The sequence below is a fragment of the Callithrix jacchus genome, chromosome 12 (assembly GCF_049354715.1).
Source record: "Callithrix jacchus isolate 240 chromosome 12, calJac240_pri, whole genome shotgun sequence".
Taxonomy (NCBI): Eukaryota; Metazoa; Chordata; class Mammalia; order Primates; family Cebidae; genus Callithrix; species Callithrix jacchus.
This window is the reverse complement of record NC_133513.1, coordinates 107,246,491-107,264,104: the sequence shown is the minus strand read 5'-3', so window position 1 is coordinate 107,264,104 and position 17,614 is coordinate 107,246,491. Positions and strand designations below refer to the sequence as shown.

General features: G+C 49.4%; 1 protein-coding gene and 1 non-coding gene across 13 annotated transcripts in view; one reads left to right on the top strand and one right to left on the bottom strand.

Annotated features, from left to right (window-relative positions):
- The window catches only part of AFAP1L2 (actin filament associated protein 1 like 2), a 114,841-nt gene that overhangs the window by 86,476 nt on the left and 10,751 nt on the right, over positions 1–17,614 (top strand). For 6 of the 12 annotated variants that reach the window (XM_035269159.3, XM_035269158.3, XM_035269155.3 and 3 more), the window contains 7 exons: positions 399–482; positions 4,600–4,805; positions 6,304–6,483; positions 12,853–12,942; positions 14,779–14,863; positions 15,363–15,467; positions 17,264–17,475. In XM_035269159.3, coding sequence (XP_035125050.2) covers positions 399–482; positions 4,600–4,805; positions 6,304–6,483; positions 12,853–12,942; positions 14,779–14,863; positions 15,363–15,467; positions 17,264–17,475 — 962 coding nt within the window. The remainder of the gene's footprint in view (positions 1–398; positions 483–4,599; positions 4,806–6,303; positions 6,484–12,852; positions 12,943–14,778; positions 14,864–15,362; positions 15,468–17,263; positions 17,476–17,614) is intronic. The other 6 variants (XM_035269164.3, XM_017963177.4, XM_035269162.3 and 3 more) reach the window with 1 other exon arrangement.
- LOC118146499 (U6 spliceosomal RNA) lies at positions 10,501–10,603 on the bottom strand. Its single transcript, XR_004732359.1, has one exon. It is a non-coding gene; the product is annotated as a U6 spliceosomal RNA (small nuclear RNA).

Genomic DNA, 17,614 nt, shown 5'->3' with positions numbered 1-17,614 from the left:
TAGCTTAGGTGCCCAGGCTCCTCCCATGTTAATCTCAGCTACCCTCGAGGGTCACAGGATCCTCTGAAGAGAGAGCAGAGGACACCTATCTGCTTCTAAACATCTGCTGCTTAACCAGCCAGAAGTGACACACATCACTTCTGCCCACAGTGCCTTGGTGACAAGTAGTCACAAGGTCATCTCTGGATGTGAAGGGGTCTGGTTCTGGGAAATTATGTCTTTGGCTGGGCAGTGGCCTCACCAACAGCTCTCACCTCTAATGGGCAAGCACTAACCTCTGGTGGACTGGCAGCCAAGTTGCCACGTCTACATCTCTGTGCCTCTGCACTTGGGTGTGCTCATCTCTTCATCCTGTCTCTCTCCTCTTGCCTCTCTCTGTGCTCCTGGATGTCGTGCAGGTCACTCTGGCAGATTTCTCCCCACTGGAGTCCCCAGATGGGTGCAGGTGCCTGAAGGAGTCATTTACGCCACAATCACCTTGGGTACTGCTTGCTCCCTGAGCTGGAATGCCAGTGATTCCCTGCCTGCTGCCTGGCTCTCCAAGACGTGTGCATGCCCTGAGGGTGGCCGCTGCCTGTCCTCCTGCATGGGTCTGCGTGTGCATGCCGTGTGCAGTCTTCCAGGGGAGCGACCTACTTGGCTTTCCACACCCCGCCCCCCGAGTGTGGTGTCAAAACACATGGCTAAAAGACCCACAGTGTGCAAGGCTGTTCTGTCCTCATTCCACAGGACACAGTGGGGTAGAGGCTACCTAGGGATGGCAGATGCAGATGGAATTATCTGAGCATCCTGCCTCATTCCTCTTCACCTCCTAGAAGCCAAGTATCTGTCATACTGTTTTTGTTTTGTTTTTTGAGACAGAGTCTGGCTCTGTCACCCAGGCTGAAGTGCAGTGGCATGATCTCAGCTCACTGTAACCTCCACCTCCCAGGTGCAAATGATTCTCCTGCCTCCATCTCCACCTTCCAAGTAGCTGGGATTACAGGCGCACATCACCATGACTGGCTAATTTTTGTATTTTTAGTAGAAATGGGGTTTTGCTGTATTGGCCAGGCTGGTCTTCAACTCCTGGCCTCAAGTGATCTGCCCTCTTCAGCCTCCCAAAGTACTGGGATTACAAGGGTGAGCCACCATGCCTGGCCAAGAATATCCTACATTTATGGTGTGCTATGATCCCTCTTGGGGTAAAAACAATTATTAATATATTTGCTCTAAATTTCCTCCAGGCTACTCCAGGAGTATGATTTGGTGTTCTGTTCTTTTCTTTCTTTCTTTCTTTCTTTTCTTTTTTTTTTTTTTTTTTTTTGAGACAGAGTCTTTTACTCTGTCACCCAGGCTGGATTGCAGTGGCACGATCTTGGCTCACTGCAACGTCCGCTTCCCAGTTCAAGCAATTCTCCTGCCTCAGCCTTTCTAGTAGCCGAGATTACAGGCATGCACCACTACACCCAGCTAATTGTTTTTGTATTTTTAGAAGAGACAGGGTTTCACCATGCTGGCCAGGCTGGTCTCAAACTCCTGACCTCAAGTGATCTGCCCACCTTGGCTTCCCAAAGTGCTGGGATTATAGGCATGAGCCACCACGCCCAGTCTCTCTCTCTCTCTCTGTCTCTCTCTCTCTTTTTTTTTTTTTTTTTTTTTTTTTTTTGAGACGGAGTTTTGCTCTTGTTACCCAGGCTGGAGTGCAATGGTGCGATCTCGGGTCACCACAACCTCCGCCTCCTGGGTTCAGGCAATTCTCCTGCCTCAGCCTCCTGAGTAGCTGGGATTACAGGCACGCGCCACCATGCCCAGATAATTTTTTGTATTTTTAGTAGAGATGGGGTTTCACCATGTTGACCAGGATGGTCTCGATCTCTTGACCTCGTGATCCACCCGCCTCGGCCTCCCAAAGTGCTGGGATTACAGGCGTGAGCCACCGCGCCCGGCCTCTCTCTCTTTTTTATTCTCAATGTTTTTTCTTTCATACCTAGTCCTGTTGAGGGTTCGCTGTTCTTAGCTTCCTAATACCCCCATGGAGGAGGATGGGCAGATGTTAGATTTCTTCATGAAACTTGTGGGGCAACCCCAGAAGCACAGAACAGTGGGAACTCACCCAGATTCTTCATCCTAAACTCTGTAGCCGCCTCCATTAATTTACTGAAGGAAGAATCTCAATGACATTGTATCATTTTTTAAATGGCACTTATTATACAAATAATGCAGTGCCGACAATATGGAAAACAATGTATACATCGCCCTGATCCTACCACCCACATCGAATCAACGATTTTTAGCTTTTTCCTTTGTTGCCTTGCGGTGCTAATCTATTGCATGTACCATTCTAATTGTCCTTTCTCCCTTATCACACCTTAGGGAGTTTATCGAGCTATGCACTAGTTTTCAGAGTTTTAATTGATTGCAGCTGCATGGTAGGTTCCTAAGTGGGTAAAATCATGCTTTACTTACCCACTCCCCCTCTGCTGACTGCTAAACAGCATTTGAATGAATATCCTAATGCATGTAACATTCCTCCCCCACCCCCTCCTTTTTTTTTGAGACAAGGTCTCACTCTGTTGCCCAGGCTGGGGTGCAGTGGCACAATCTCAGTTCATTGCAACCTTCGCCTCCTGGGCTCAAGCCATCCTCCCACCTCAGTCTCCCAAGAAACTGGGACTACAGGTGCATAGCACCATGCCCAGCTAATTTTTTTTTTTTTTTTTTGTAGAGATGGGATTTGCTGCCCAGGCTGGTCTCGAACTCCTTAGCTCAAGTGATCCACCTGCCTCAGCACCCCAGAGTGCCAGAATTATAGGCATGAGCCACCACTCCTGGCCCCTTCTCTTTTTTAAAAACTTGTTTCCTAGGACAAAATCCCAGGACTGGGATTAGTGGATCAAAGAGTGTGGGTATTTTTATGGCTCTTGAAACAGGCTGCCAGACTGCTTTCTGAGAAGCCTGTGTTAATTTACATTGTCACCTGTAATCAAAGAGTTCAGTGTTCCATTCTAGGTAATACTGCTGTTTTCAGTCTTATTTGATAGGGATAAATTATACACTTTTACATTAAGCCATAACAATAAGGTCACATGACTGTTAAAGAAAACTGATATTGAAATATTTAAAATGTTTTTAGAAATATTAAAATACATTTTCATTGTCACCATTGCTAGAATGACTGCTGCAGGGGCCTCATTCTATTTTTCTATATTCTAATTCAGATGTGCTTCTTAGTAAAATCTAGCTTTACAGCTAGGAGAAAGGGCCTCTGGATTCTTCTGCCAAGATTTAGGGGCCCATGGGCTGGTCCTCTTCTGATATCATGGGAATGAAGGCAGAGTGTCATTCAGCCTGACTCAAGGGGACAGAACAAGGACTGCCATGCAGAAGTCAGGGAAATAGATGCTGGGCCCATTTCCTAACAGATAGGGCTGCCCGGGAATGGGAGTATCCAGTGATCAGGAGCAGATGAGCCCTCCCCAGGAAATTCGGGCATAGCATCAAGGTTATGATAGGATTCCTGTGCCAGGGGTCAGACTGAAACCCTGAGGTTCCCTTTCCTCCATGCCCTGCTTTTCGGGGAGAGAGGGAGGGAGGGAGGGAGGGAGGGATTGATGGATGGATGGATGGAGATAGGTAGGTAGGTAAGTAGGTAGATCAATCGATAGACAGATGAACTGATTTTCTTCTCATGGTTTTTGTTGTCCTTGAATAGAGCAGTGGGACCTGGGAACGGAACAACTCTTGCAGGGTAGTGGGGGCAGAAACTAGAAACTGAGGCAGGTAAGGTGTACATGGAATCCTGCATGATTTGTGCTCTGATGAGTTTTGGAATTCTTTCAAAACAACAAAGAGGAAGGGTTGAAGTTAGAAACGAGTAAAGGAGCTACGTTTGTGCTCGGAGGTATTCAGCAGGGAGGGAAGTGAGCCAGGTCTGCGGAGGTTATGAGTGGAGGTTTTAAAAAGGGCTATGGCGAGGAGAGGGTGTTTGGGAGTAAGAAGGTGGCTGCTTCCCCAGAAAGCACTTCCTGCCATGGTTTATTTAGTCTTTTATTTCTGAGGAGCCACAGCCCCTTCCTCAGATCAGGGACTGAGCCAGGTCCAGCCAGGCCAGCAGCCCTTACAGGCCTGTGCCCTGCACAGCTCAGGTGGAGCACAGATGGCGTTCCCTTCCTCCTGAGCCCTTTGAATGCCAGACGCCAGGCCTGGAAGAACCTGGCAACACCCCACCCCCACGCCCTTCATCTCTCACTTGAGGAAGTACAGGCCCCGAGGAGGAGAATGGCCTTGTCAAGAGCAAACAGTTGGTCTGCGGGCCAGTGTCTTCTCAGGGTTTCTGTGGAGTGGGGAGTGACAGGATTAGAGGAGGAAAAGGGAGAGACTTTGGTTTGAAGTTATTTGTGTTTTGTGGCCAGAAGCAGCATCCGAGAAGCCTCACTGAGGGGTTTGGGGTCAGGAAGGCCAACCCTGGGATCTGGCTGGTGGCTGTGGGGCTGGTTTGAGGGCAGGGAGAGTGGGGAGCTGTAGCCTGGCTACTGCTGCTCCTGCCCTCCCCAGTGCCACTGCTTCAGGACCGTCCCCTGCCCCACGTGGCCCTGACTGAGCTGGTCTTCCTTGCAGAGGACGGAGAGGCTGTGAGCAGCTCCTACGAGTCCTATGATGAAGAGGACAGCAGCAAGGGCAAGTCGGGCCCCTACCAGTGGCCGTCACCGGAGGCTGGCATCGAGCTGATGCGTGATGCCCGCATCTGCGCCTTCCTGTGGCGCAAGAAGTGGCTGGGACAGTGGGCTAAGCAGCTCTGCGTCATCAAGGACACCAGGCTTCTGGTCAGTCTGCCTCACGCTGTCTTGTCCCTGGCTTCTCTCCTTGGGGGAGGTGCAGGGAAAGGGAAGGAGGAACAGGATGGTCCCTGACCCTGGGGGTTTTAAGCTTGTTTATATCAGGGGATTTTAACTTCTCCCTAACTTGAAATTGTATGCAGGATTTTATATGCAGGGATGAATGTACATTTTCTGAACAGAAAGGTCTCATAGTTTCATCAGGCTCTGAAAGGGGGCTATGACCACCAACACCTCTCCTGTCCTTGTCCCATCCTCCTCCTCTTTTGAGACACACACATCTTTCTGTCCCCGGGTCCGTTTTCACATCCTGTCCACTGGAGTCCAGTCAGGATCCTGCAGCCCAGCCCCAATTCTGGCTACTGTTTTGTTTTGTTTTTTTGTTTTTGAGATGAAATCTCACTCTGTCGCTCTGGCTGGAGTACAGTGGCGAAACCTCAGCTCACTGCAACCTCCACCTCCTAGGTTCAAGCAATTCTCCTGCCTCAACCTCCTGAGTAGTTGGGATTACAGGCACCCACCACCACACCCGGCTAATTTCTGTATTTTTAGTAGAGACAGGGTTTCACCATGTTTGTCAGGCAGGTCTCAAACTCCTGACTTCATGATCTGCCTGCCTCGGCCTTCCAAAGTGCTGTGATTACAGGCATGAGCCACCGTGCCTGGCTCCGGCTACTGTTTTTATCTGCACCATGAGAATGGTAGGTATCTTCAGAAGCAACAATATTTTAAACTACTGATTGTAAGACTAGATCCATCAAGGAACCAGATATTACTCTGACAACAGTCCTGTTTCCTGATATTTTAAATTAAAATTCTCAGTTGCATGTCCTGATTTGAAATTCCACAAATTATTATAAACACCTGTTCTTGCCTGGTTACAACGGGTCCTGCTCTGTGCCAGTGTTATTTCAGGTAATCCTTTTAAGCAACCCTATGAGGTTTCCAGCATTTTACAAATGGGAAGCCCAGGGATGAAGTATTTTCTCTGGTAGGGAAGAGAGTCCTTCCTTTCCTTGTTAACACATCATCTTCCTAACTAGGCAGATACAAAGCTTAGTTTTTGTGTCCTATGGATCCTTTACTGTAGAAGCCAAGCAAGCAATGCAGAGAGGTAGAGAAAGGGTGAAAGTCTGTTCCACTTTGGAGAACTGAAGGGTGCCCACAGAGGAGGTATTTTAGAGTCCCCCGCAAGGCCTGGGGCAAGTTTGAGCCATTTGGATAGCAGCTTCCTGGAGCATCCTTGGCTGAGGCTGGTGAGGAGGAGGCTTGAGAGAGACGGGGACAATCTGATGTGACAAACAGGAGTTTCTGATATTTGATGTTAGGGCTCCAGGCTTGCTTCTGGGTATCCAGCCTCTTGGTCTTGCTGGGTAAAGTCAGGCTCTCGGGGGGGGTCCTGCAGCGTCCAATGGCCCCTCCTTTGCAGACATCACCTCCGCCTGGCACCCCCGTCAAATGGTGGCTCTTCCCTCTTTCCTTCCAGTGCTACAAATCCTCCAAGGACCACAGCCCTCAGCTGGACGTGAACCTGCTGGGTAGCAGCGTCGTTCACAAGGAGAAGCAAGTGCGGAAGAAGGAGCACAAGCTGAAGATCACACCCATGAACGCCGACGTGATCGTGCTGGGCCTGCAGAGCAAGGACCAGGCTGAGCAGTGGCTCAGGGTGAGGGGGCACCGGGCTGCTTGGAGGGGCTCCTAGAGTTGTGGCCCCCAGCTTTTCTAAAGGGGTAGATGATAGGGTCAAGGGTAGAGGATTTGTGATCCTTCAGGTTTGCAGGGCTTCCCGTGTTCTAAGTGGTAGCGATTTGTCTTCTGCAAATGGGTTGCAGCAGCTGCTGCCAGCTCTGAATCCTCAGTAACCTGGACTTGGGTGCAGTGGAAACCCATTTCCCTTTTTGCCTCTGGTGAGGCATCCCCAGCCTCCTTATTGAAGGAAGAATACATGTTGCTGCTTCTTGCCACATATTTGCCATAGACCAAAAACTATTAGCAACTTCAACCCACATAACCACACTTGGGATAGCTGGGGAATGTGAATGTCCCCATTTTACAGGAGTGGGATTAAGGCTCAAAGGGTGGAGATGATGGATCAAAGTTGTCTGGCAAGTGGTGGCACATTGGTTCTCAGACCTAGGACTGTCTGACACAGGGCTGTGCCTCCTCCCACCATGAACGTATGTGGTCCACTCAGTCCACACTTCCCCGGGTATGGTAATCATGAGGCACTGGGGAAGGGGCTTGCCTGCCCCAGGTGGAAGATGGGCTTGATGCTTCCAGCAGGTAGAACGTTTGCATCAGGAATGGATCCCCAGTTCCAGAGGGACCTCCAGAGCTAGAGTGGTCCTTCCCCTCCTTCCTGCTGCCCCATCTCCCATCACAGCCACTCTAGCACAGGAGCGTTCTATCCACCCCACACCCCACTCCACCTGCCACCCCAGCTAAACATAACCACCTTGGTGAGCCTGTCAGAAACAGATCTGACTGCCTTGATAAAACATGACCAAAATATGTCTGCCTGAGTCACTGGTTCACCCGTAGGGCTGAGTACCCTAGATTTGGAGCAGGCAGGATGTTTTTGTAAACCCACTAATTGTTTTGGAAATTCCAGACCTGGCCAAACCAAACTTCTAGAAGGTGCTGACAGATACCTCAATCTTTATTGCAAAATCTTCACGTGGTGAAAGACAGTGGTATATAGAAAAAGAAAGGCTACTGCATAGACAGGTTCCTGAGAGAGCTAACAAGCTCTGAAAGGCTAGCCCTGGGCATTTGAGAGCCAGAGCTCTGAGTTCAAATCCTGGCTTCACCTCTTTTATATATACGTTTTATTGCACTTTAGGTTCTGGGGTACATGTGCAGAACATGCAGGATTGTTGCATAGGTACATACATGGCAATGTGGTTTGCTGCCTCCATCCCTATCACCTATATCTGGCATTTCTCCCCATGTTATCCCTCCCCAACTCCTTACCCGCCACTGTCCCTCCTCTAGTCCCCCTGCAACAGACCCCAGTGTGTGATGCTCCCCTCCCTGTGTGCATGTGTTCTCATTGTTCAACACCCGCCTATGAGTGAGAACATGCAGTGTTTGGTTTTCTCTTCTTGTGTCAGTTTGCTGAGAATGATGGTTTCCAGATTCATCCATGTCCCTACAAAGGACATGAACTCATCGTTTTTTATGGCTGCATAGTATTCCATGGTGTATATGTGCCACATTTTCCTTGTCCAGTCTATCATCGATGGGCATTTGGGTTGGTTCCAGGTCTTTGCTACTGTAAACAGTGCCGCAGTGAACATATGTGTGTGTGTGTGTCTTTATAAAAGAATGATTTATAATCCTTTGGATATATACCCAGTAATGGGATTGCTGGGTCAAATGGAATTCGTATTTCTAGGTCCTTGAAGAATCTCCACACTGTCTTCCACAATGGTTGAACTAATTTACACTCTCACCAACAGTGTAAAAGTGTTCCTATTTTTCCACATCCTCTCCAGCATCTGTTGTCTCTAGTTTTTTTAATGATCGCCATTCTGCCTGGCTTGAGATAGTATCTCAATGTGGTTTTGATTTGCATTTCTCTAATGAACAGTGATGATGAGCATTTTTCATATGTTTGTTGGCCTCATATATGTCTTCTTTCAAAAAGTGTCTATTCACATCCTTTGCTCACTTTTGAATCGGTTTGTTTTTTTTCTTATAAATCTGTTTTATTCCTTGTAGATTCTGGATATTAGCCCTTTGTCAGATGGGTAGATTGCAAAACATTTTTCTTTGTTGGTTGCTGGTTCACTCTAATAATTGTTTCTTTTGCTGTGCAGAAGCTCTGGAGTTTAATTAGATCCCATGTGTCTATTTTGGCTTTTTGTCAGTGCTTTTGGTGTTTTAGTCATGAAGTCCTTGCTTATGCCTATGTCCTGAATGTTTTTGCCTAAATTTTCTTCTAGGGTTTTTATGGTGTTAGGTCTTATGTTAAGTCTTTAATCCATCTGGAGTTATTTTTAGTGTAAGGTGTCAGGAAGGGGTCCAGTTTCTGCTTTCTGTGCATGGCTAGCCAGTTTTCCCAACACCATTTGTTAAACAGGGAATCCTTTCCCCATTGCTTATTTTTATCAGGTTTGTCAAAGATCAGATGGTTGTAAATATGTGGCGTTGCTTCCAAGACTTCAGTTCTGTTCCATTGGTCTATATCTCTGTTTTGGTACCAGTACCATGCTGTTTTGATTATTGTAGCCTTGTAGTATACTTTGAAGTCAGGTAGCATGATGCCTCTAGCTTTGTTCCTTTTGCTTAGAATTGACTTGGCTATGCGGGCTCTTTTTTGGTTCCATATGAAGTTTAAGTGTCTTTTTTCCAGTTCTGTGAAGAGTGTCATAGGTAGCTTGATGGGGATAGCATTGAATCTATAAATTACTTTGGGAAGTATGGCCATTTTTACAATATTAATTCTTCCTAACCATGAGCATGGAATGTTTTTCCATCTGTTTGTGTCCTCTCCTTGAGCAGTGGTTTGTAGCTCTCCTTGAAGAGGTCCTTTACATCCTTTGTTAGTTGTATTCCTAGGTATTTTATTCTCTTTGTAGCAATTGTGAATGGCAGTTCTTTCTTGATTTGGCTCTCTTTAAGTCAGTTATTGGTGTATAGGAATGCTTGTGATTTCTACACATTGATTTTGTATCCTGAGACTTTGCTGAAGTTGCTTATCAGTTTCAGGAGATTTTGGGCTGAGATGATGGGGTATTCTAAATATACAATCATGTCATCTGCAAATAGAGACAATTTGACTTCCTCCTTTCCTAATTGAATACCCTTTATTTCTTTTTTCTTGCCTGATTTCTCTGGCTAGAACTTCCAATACTATATTGAATAGGAGTGGTGAGAGAGGGCATCCTTGTCTAGTGCCAGATTTCTAAGAGAGTGCTTCCAGTTTTTGCCCATCCAGTATGATACTGGCTGTGGGTTTGTCATAATAGTTTTTATTTTGAGATACATTCTGTCGATACCTAGTCTATTGAGAGTTTTTAGCATAAACTGCTGTTGAATTTTGTCGAAGGTCTTCTCTGCATCTATTGAGATAATCATTTTATTTTTGTCTTTGTTTCTGTTTATGTGGTGAATTACGTTTATAGACTTGTGTATGTTGAACCAGCCTTGCATCCCTGGGATGAAGCCTACTTGATTGTGATGGATGAGCTTTTTGATGTACTGTTGCAATCGGCTTGCCACTATTTTAGTGAAGATTTTTGCATCTATGTTCATCATGGATATTGGCCTGAAGTTTTCTTTTCTTGTTGAGTCTCTACTGGGTTTTGGTATCAGGATGATGTTGGTCTCATAAAATGATTTGGAAAGGATTCCCCCTTTTTGGATTGTTTGGAATAATTGCAGAAGGGGTGGTACCAGCTCTTCTTTGTATGTCTGGTAGAATTCAGCTTTGAACCTGTCTGGACCTGGGCTTTTTTTGGTTGGTAGGCTATTAATTGCTGCCTCAACTTCAGCCCTTGTTATTGGTCTATTCAGGGTTTCAACTTCTTTCTGGTTTAGGCTTGGAAGGGTGCAAGTATCCAGGAATTTATCCATTTCTTCCAGGTTTACTGGTTTATGTGCATAGAGTTGTTTGTAGTAATCTCTGATGGTGGTTTGTATTTCTGTGGAGTCTGTGGTGATCTCCCCTTTATCGTTTAAAAATATGGAAAGCATCACGAATTTGTGTGTCATCCTCGTGCAGGGACCATGCTAATCTCTGTATCATTCCAATTTTAGTATATGTGCTGCTGAATGAGCATGGCTTCACCCCTTTTTAACTGAGTGATTTGGGGCTGGATGCGTTAATGTGCACAAAGTGCTTAGCACTGTGCCTGGTATATACTGAGTGCTTCGTGAAACTTGGAGAGTACAGATAAGACCACTGAGGCCCAGAGGGAGTGAGGGGCTTGTCCTGGGCTGCAGAGCTGATTACGACCCAGAGCTCTGGGCTGTTGGTTTCTCCTTCATCGTGTCCCACCCCAGTCTCCTTCATCCTGTCCCTCCCCATCCTCACCCACTACACACACACACACAATTTGCACACATATATGCACACATGCACATTCATGTATACATTTGTACATGGACAAACGCACATTTATATACACATTTATGTTCATGCATACGTTGTGTCTGTGCATGTATACACACACACACACACGCATATGCACACACTCTGTGCTCTTGCTTCCAGTTCCCCGTGCTGTTCCTCTGACTGCTCAGATCCACCAACCCTTTCCTTGGCCTCTGGCCTCCCTCCCCAAACTCTCACACCCTCATCCAGAGACCCCTGCCCCCAGAGCCTCTGCTGGTGGTTTCAAAGACAAGAACACTTTCAGAAGGCACAGACTTTCTGTGTCCAGCCTTCACAGAGAAACCCTTTCCCCCCAGTCAGATGAGTGCAGAGGTGGACTTGGCTGGAAACGCCCGCTCTGAGAAGCTGCCCACTTTTGCGCTTTGTGAGTAGGGGCTGGTCCACCTGTCCAATGGGTTCTCCACCTAGCTGTGTTGGGTTTGTGAAGCTCATCTACCTTCCTTGGGCCTCTGTGTCCCAAGTCTGCATATTCCCACCCATGCCCAGGGTGAGACAGGTATATGACAGTAAACAGGGGATGTTGACTATGGAACATGGGTCCCAGTAAAGGAAGGGACCCATGTTTCATAGTCCCTTTGTCTGGAAAGGCAGGGCTTTTCCAGGGAAGCACAACCCTGCCCCTGCCCCTGCCCCACTCCTGAACTCCTGGCTTAGTGGTGCTTTCCCTGGGTGGGGCATCCGTGTATTTGGCCCAAGCTAATAGGGATGGCAGTCGATGTGTCTGCCCTGTGCTGGGTACTTGACACACAACTGCTCTTCGCTGGCTTACAGCAGAGGTATTGTTCCAGCTTACAGATGCAGTGGCTGAGGCTCAGGCTCAGTGTCACACGGGTGCCAGCTCTAGTGCCCGCGCTCTTCCCGTGCCACTGTGTTGCATATTCAGTGTGGACCACAGTCCCGAACTGGAGTTCTGGGGCTCTTCTGATTTGAAACCCATTTCCATAAACTGCTCAAGGCATAGACTGAAAGAGGAGGATCTTTGAAATCACTCTTAGCAATTCTGCACCTCCAAAGGGCTTCCAGGTGGGCAGTGTGTTTCTGGTTACCCTGGGAGTTCCCCTGGGGAAGAAGGGAGTGTCCCTGGTTCAGACCGAGGCGCTGCTTTGCATAGTCAGAGCCACGGCTGACTTTCTGCATCTTCCCCCAGCCCAGGCTCCATTCCTCCAACTGCCCAAACCCACTCACCCCTCCCTGACCCAGCCTCCCTCCCCAGACTCTCACACCCTCTTCCTGAGACCCCTGCCCCATTGCCTCTGCTCGGGGTTTCAAAGACAAGAACACTTTCAGAAGGCACACCCTCTCTGTGTCCAGCCGTTACAGAGAGACTCTCTTTCTCCACTGGTCCAATGAAGGAGCCAGTGAAGTGGCCCCTTCCCAGAGGGAAGGGTGGGTGGGTGGCGGCAGGCGAGTCTGGAGAGCACCTGGGTCACTGGAATGAGGCAGTTTGCAGGCCTGCTCCTCAGGCAGCATGGAGACTCCACGGAGAGTTCCGCAACCTCTGAGAATCCAGGGGACTGTCTAGCAGGGATGTTGCTCATCACACCTACATCAGCACAGTAGCCCTACCCGGAATGGTGGCAGGAAAGGGGCTCATGGAGCTCTGGCTGGCAGCTCTGGTCATCTTTGGCCTTTGCTGCCAAGGGCCCCCTCTCATGCCCCCGAATGTGTGGGACCTGCAGAAAGGAGCCTATACAACCAGCCCTCCCCATTGCAGCCTGCAGAGCTGGGTTCAAGGCCACGTGCAGGCCTTGGGGCTGGGGCTGGGATGGGGGTAGATCCTCTTCCTTGGAAATTCAGCATCTTCTCTCTCACCTCACCTGCTCTCCCCTGACCTGGAGGCACCTGGCTTCTGCCTGGCTGTGAGTGCTGGCCAGAGGACCTCAGCCTCTGCTGACAGCTTCCCTCTCACCTCAGGTCATCCAGGAAGTGAGTGGCCTGCCTTCTGAAGGTGCATCTGAAGGAAACCAGTATACTCCGGATGCCCAGCGCTTTAACTGCCAGAAAGTAAGCCTCTGTCCTGCCTGGAGGGAGAGTCCCCTTCCATGTTTTCTCCTAAAAATTAAAAGTATAAAATTGGGAGCTTGGTTTTTATATTTCAGTCCAGTTAATAAGAAACATACAATGCTTGAGGCCATGCACAGTGGCTCACGCCTGCAATCCCAGCACTTTGGGAGGCTGAGGCAGGTGGATCACCTGAGGTCAGGGGTTTGAGACCAGCCTAGCCAACATGGTAAAACCCCATCTCTACTAAAAATACAAAAATTAGCCAGGCATGGTGGTGAATACCTGTAATCCCAGCTACTCAGGAGGCTGAGACAGGAGAATCGCTTGAACCCAGAAGGCAGAGGTTGCAGTGGGCAGAGGTTGCAGTGAGCTGAGATGGCGCCACTATACTCCAGCCTAGGCCACAGAGGGAGACTCCATTTCAAAAAAAGAAACATACAGTGCTTGGAAAAGAGCAATAGCTCTAGCTTGGCAGGAAAATGGATGAAACTGATACAGACTTAAAATATTTTCTTGCTTGTGGGTGCCGGGGGTGGGCGGGTGGTGGGGGACAGAGAAGCTTTGTTTGAACAAAAGTCACTTTGGCCTGCATTATTAAGCAAGGAGACTGATTTTATGAGGCATTTCCTTCCCCCTTATTCCTCAGTTGGGCCCCTAGACTTGGGGCACTGCCTCAAGGCTGACTGCAACCAAAAGACTGCATCATTTGCAGGGTGCTGTGGGGAGTTTTGGGTTTAAAGGTCAAAGTTGAAGAAGTTGAGTTAGTTTCTGGCCAAAGGGAAGATTGTCACCTGTAGGGTCACATTTCCTGTCCCGAGTACATGCAGGTAGGTGTGCTGAAGGCTGGGCACACAAAATAGCCAGAAGGTCACTGTGGCTCCTCTTGGGGTCCCCACCCCTGGCAGGGAGGAAAGCAAGAGGCACACAGGGGCTTGAGCAGGACGGAGGCCACTTATTCTCCAGAAGGTACAGGTCATCCACCATGGAGAAAGAGCCCACAGTCCTTCCAGATTCCAGATTCCAGATTCATTGTCTCATTTATTCCTTGGCCACTGACAAGCAAACACAAGTTGGAATGAATCTGGGTTTTCTTCACATTGGGGCGAGAAACAAGAGCTGTCCCTAAAGACTCAGCATGCAGTGCTTCCCTGGCCAGGGACTGCTGGCCCTGGACCCTGCCTAAGGCCAGTCAGTTCGATTAACTGTTGCATGGGAGGCTGTCAGCTTGTTTTCTAGAGATCTGGAGTCTGTGACGCTCTCAAAGCAGCTTGATTAGAATATTCTGAGGGCTTCATGTTCTAACAGCAGCAGCAGCAGCTACACTATTCTGGGGATTATCTCTAGTCCCCAACACCACTGTGAGCAGACTGGGATGTCATCCCTCTGTGACACACATGCAGAGTGAGGCTCAGAGAGGCTCGTTTAACTCGGGCACAGGCCTGCAAGCAGAATGCTCTGGCCAGGACTCAGATCATGGACTGTCCCTGTGCCGATGAGCCAGCCCACGTGGCTAGAACAGTCAGCTCTCAGTATGAGTGGTTTAGCTTGACAGTCAATGTCGTTGAGGATGCAAACTCTAATGCCACCCCTGGGCAGCCTGCTTGCCCTGCCTGCTGGCTACAGGGGTCACTGTCACGTCAGGTTGAGCAGCTGTTTGGAAGCTGGGTCGATGTCCTACCAGTCACCTGGATTCTGCCATTTAGGTGGCCGGCAGGGGTTTGATCAGCTGACCTCTGGCCTACAACCAAGAACCATCTAGTATTTTCCCTTAAATTGTGGTCTCCAAGGTAACTGTTTCCAGCCAGTGATCCCCATTCATGTCTCTTTTGTCCGTAGCCAGATATAGCTGAGAAGCACCTGTCCGCTTTAGAGTATGGGAGCTCCGTGGATGGCCACCCTGAGGTCCCGGAAACCAAAGATGGTAACAGCCTGGGGTTGGGAGGGGAATGGTGTCCCAGGCTGGGAGCCTGGGCTGTCGGGCTCAACACCAGTGGGTTTTAGCCGCTGAGTCTAACATGGCCTCCCATTAATAAACTACTTGGAAATACTACTGCTGACAGATCCAGGAGAAAAGGAGACACGGTCAAATTGAAGTTAAGCTTCATGAAATGCTGAGGCTAGAATGTTCTTCATCTCTCGTTTGCTTACCCTATTACAAATCTCTTTGAGCCAGTACAGTCTGTAAAGATTCTCAAGTGGTTACATATTCTTTAAGAAGTCTGTGTACCCCCTCTTGAGTGTGCGACTTTAAAGACACCTGGCCTGCGGGTCCTGGTTTGGGGAGATGTGTGTGTGTGCACACATATGTAGTGGGAGGGATGGGTGGACGTGGTGGGAATGGATTTGCTATTTTTTCATCTCTCATGGGCACATGGGTGGACCACTTGTAATACCAATTGCTTTCTGTCTCATCTTGACAGTCAAGAAGAAATGTTCTGCTGGCCTCAGACTGAGCAACCTAATGAATCTGGGCAGGAAGAAATCCACCTCACTGGAGCCTGTGGAGAGGTCCCTCGAGACATCCAGTAAGAACTGTAGCTACCTCCAGGTCCAGAGACTCATTCTCTGGGCTGGAGCCTGTCCTCAGGAAGGCGAGCTCAGAGAGCAAAGGCAGGGGGTTTCAGGTATCGTGTAAACATCTCTAGGGATGGAGAGCCTCCAGCCCTCAGGTTTCTGTCTGTTGCTACTGCAGGCAGGTCCTTAGGCCTGACCCGACTGTCTCTCGCTGCAGTGTTGGAGCCTTTGTGGAAGTGAAGGGTAACTGATTGGTATCCTCCTAGTATTCTTTTAAAAATGATGTTCATTTGATCTATATTTGCAGGGTATGGCAAGCACCATCTTAAAGGGGGAGCAAGCAGAAAGATGGCAGGCACAGTATCAAGTGCTCACAGCCTGCCTGAGGGAGGCGATGATTTTATACCCATAGCAGGCACTGTGCCATCTTCGTAGCTATCAGGACTCAGGGACAGAGAGAACTTTCCTTGCCCTGTGGTCAGAGAGAGCTTTGTGAACCTGAGGCTTGAGGGCCATGTAGGTGAGGAATAGGCCAGAATGGTGCCCGTGCACAGGACCAGTGACTCTGAGATGGGAACCCCATTGCTGGTGCAGAGGGTATGGGTGCAGGTAAGCTCTTAGAGGTCATCTCTCCACCTTCACTCGAACTTGGGGAAACTGAGGCTAGGAGGAGCCATAGGTTTTTCCTGGGAAATATCTTGGGGTGGGCCTAGTGTCTTGATCCCCAAGCCGGGGCACATTGCTGTCCTCCTTCCTGGGGCCTGAAAGTCATTATTGTTCCATCCTTGGGATCCCTTCCTGAGTCCCTGCTAAGTTTTCTTGTGTCTTGAGGCTGGCAGGGTGGTGGGGGTGGACTAGGAAGGCAGCAGACAGGGCTCTATCTTTGCCTTCTCCTGCTTCTCCAGTCAGGGTGCCAGGCAGTGGCTTCAGAGGGCATGATGTTTGACCTGGGAGCCCTGTTCCAGTGAGTCACTGTCTGAGAGATGCGGCTGCGTTATTGCTGATGTCTCCTCAGCAGTGAAGCATGCTCCCTGCGGCTAGGGAAGGGCTAAGAGAGAACACAGCTGCTCCCCTTCCCAAGACTGGGGATGCTTAAGGGCTTTGAGATCCCACCTCTCATAATCCACAATTCTCTTTGGTCCAGAGGGTTGCAATGGGCAAGTGTGGCAGCTCCGCCCTGGTCTCTAATTCTTCCACTTTGTGTTAATGTGGCTTGGCAATATGCATGATCCCCACTGTGGTCCAGCCGTGGGCCAGGCAAGAAGGTAGCTGTGCACTTTCACCCTATTGCCTGGTTCAGTTGGCCAAAGCTCAGGGCAGCTTCCAATCCCTTAGGACAGGGAAGGTATCTGATGGGTTCTGAAGCTGAGATTCTAGGGGAGACTCTAAGGAAGCCCAGAGGCAGTGCCAGCCTTGGACACACTTAAACACCCATGCTCTCCTGCCCCCCATCTCCGGCAGCTCCGCTGCCTCCTGCAACCATGCCCACTCCAGCACCCCCTCCTGTGTCTGCATCCCTTCCTGCAGCCCCGCCCTTCTGCATCTCGGTCCCCTCCTGCATCTTCATCCCCTCCTGCAGCCCCATCCCCTCCTGCATCCCCATCTCCTCCTGCATCTGCATCCCCTCCTGCAGCCCCATCTCCTCCTGCATCTTCATCCCCATCCCCTCCTGCATCTGCATCCCCTCCTGCAGCCCCATCTCCTCCTGCATCTGCATCCCTTCCTGCAGCCCCATCCCCTCCTGCATCTGCATCCCCATCCCCTCCTGCATCTTCATCCCCTCCTGCATCTGCATCTCCTCCTGCAGGTTACCTGAACGTGCTGGTGAACAGCCAGTGGAAGTCTCGCTGGTGCTCTGTCAGAGACAATCACCTGCACTTCTACCAGGACCGGAACCGGAGCAAGGTGGCCCAGCAACCCCTCAGCCTGGTGGGCTGCGAGGTGGTCCCAGACCCCAGCCCTGACCATCTCTATTCCTTCCGCATCCTCCACAAGGGCGAGGAGCTGGCCAAGCTTGAGGTACCACCGGCCTGCGGGGCAGGGAGCAGGGCCAGGCAGGGTGTGGCGGTGGTGGCTGTTTGTTGCCAGTCTCCAGGACTGTAATCCTACCAAGGGAGAATCAATGTCACTGAGCGTTATTTTTACTTCCTTTGCCTGA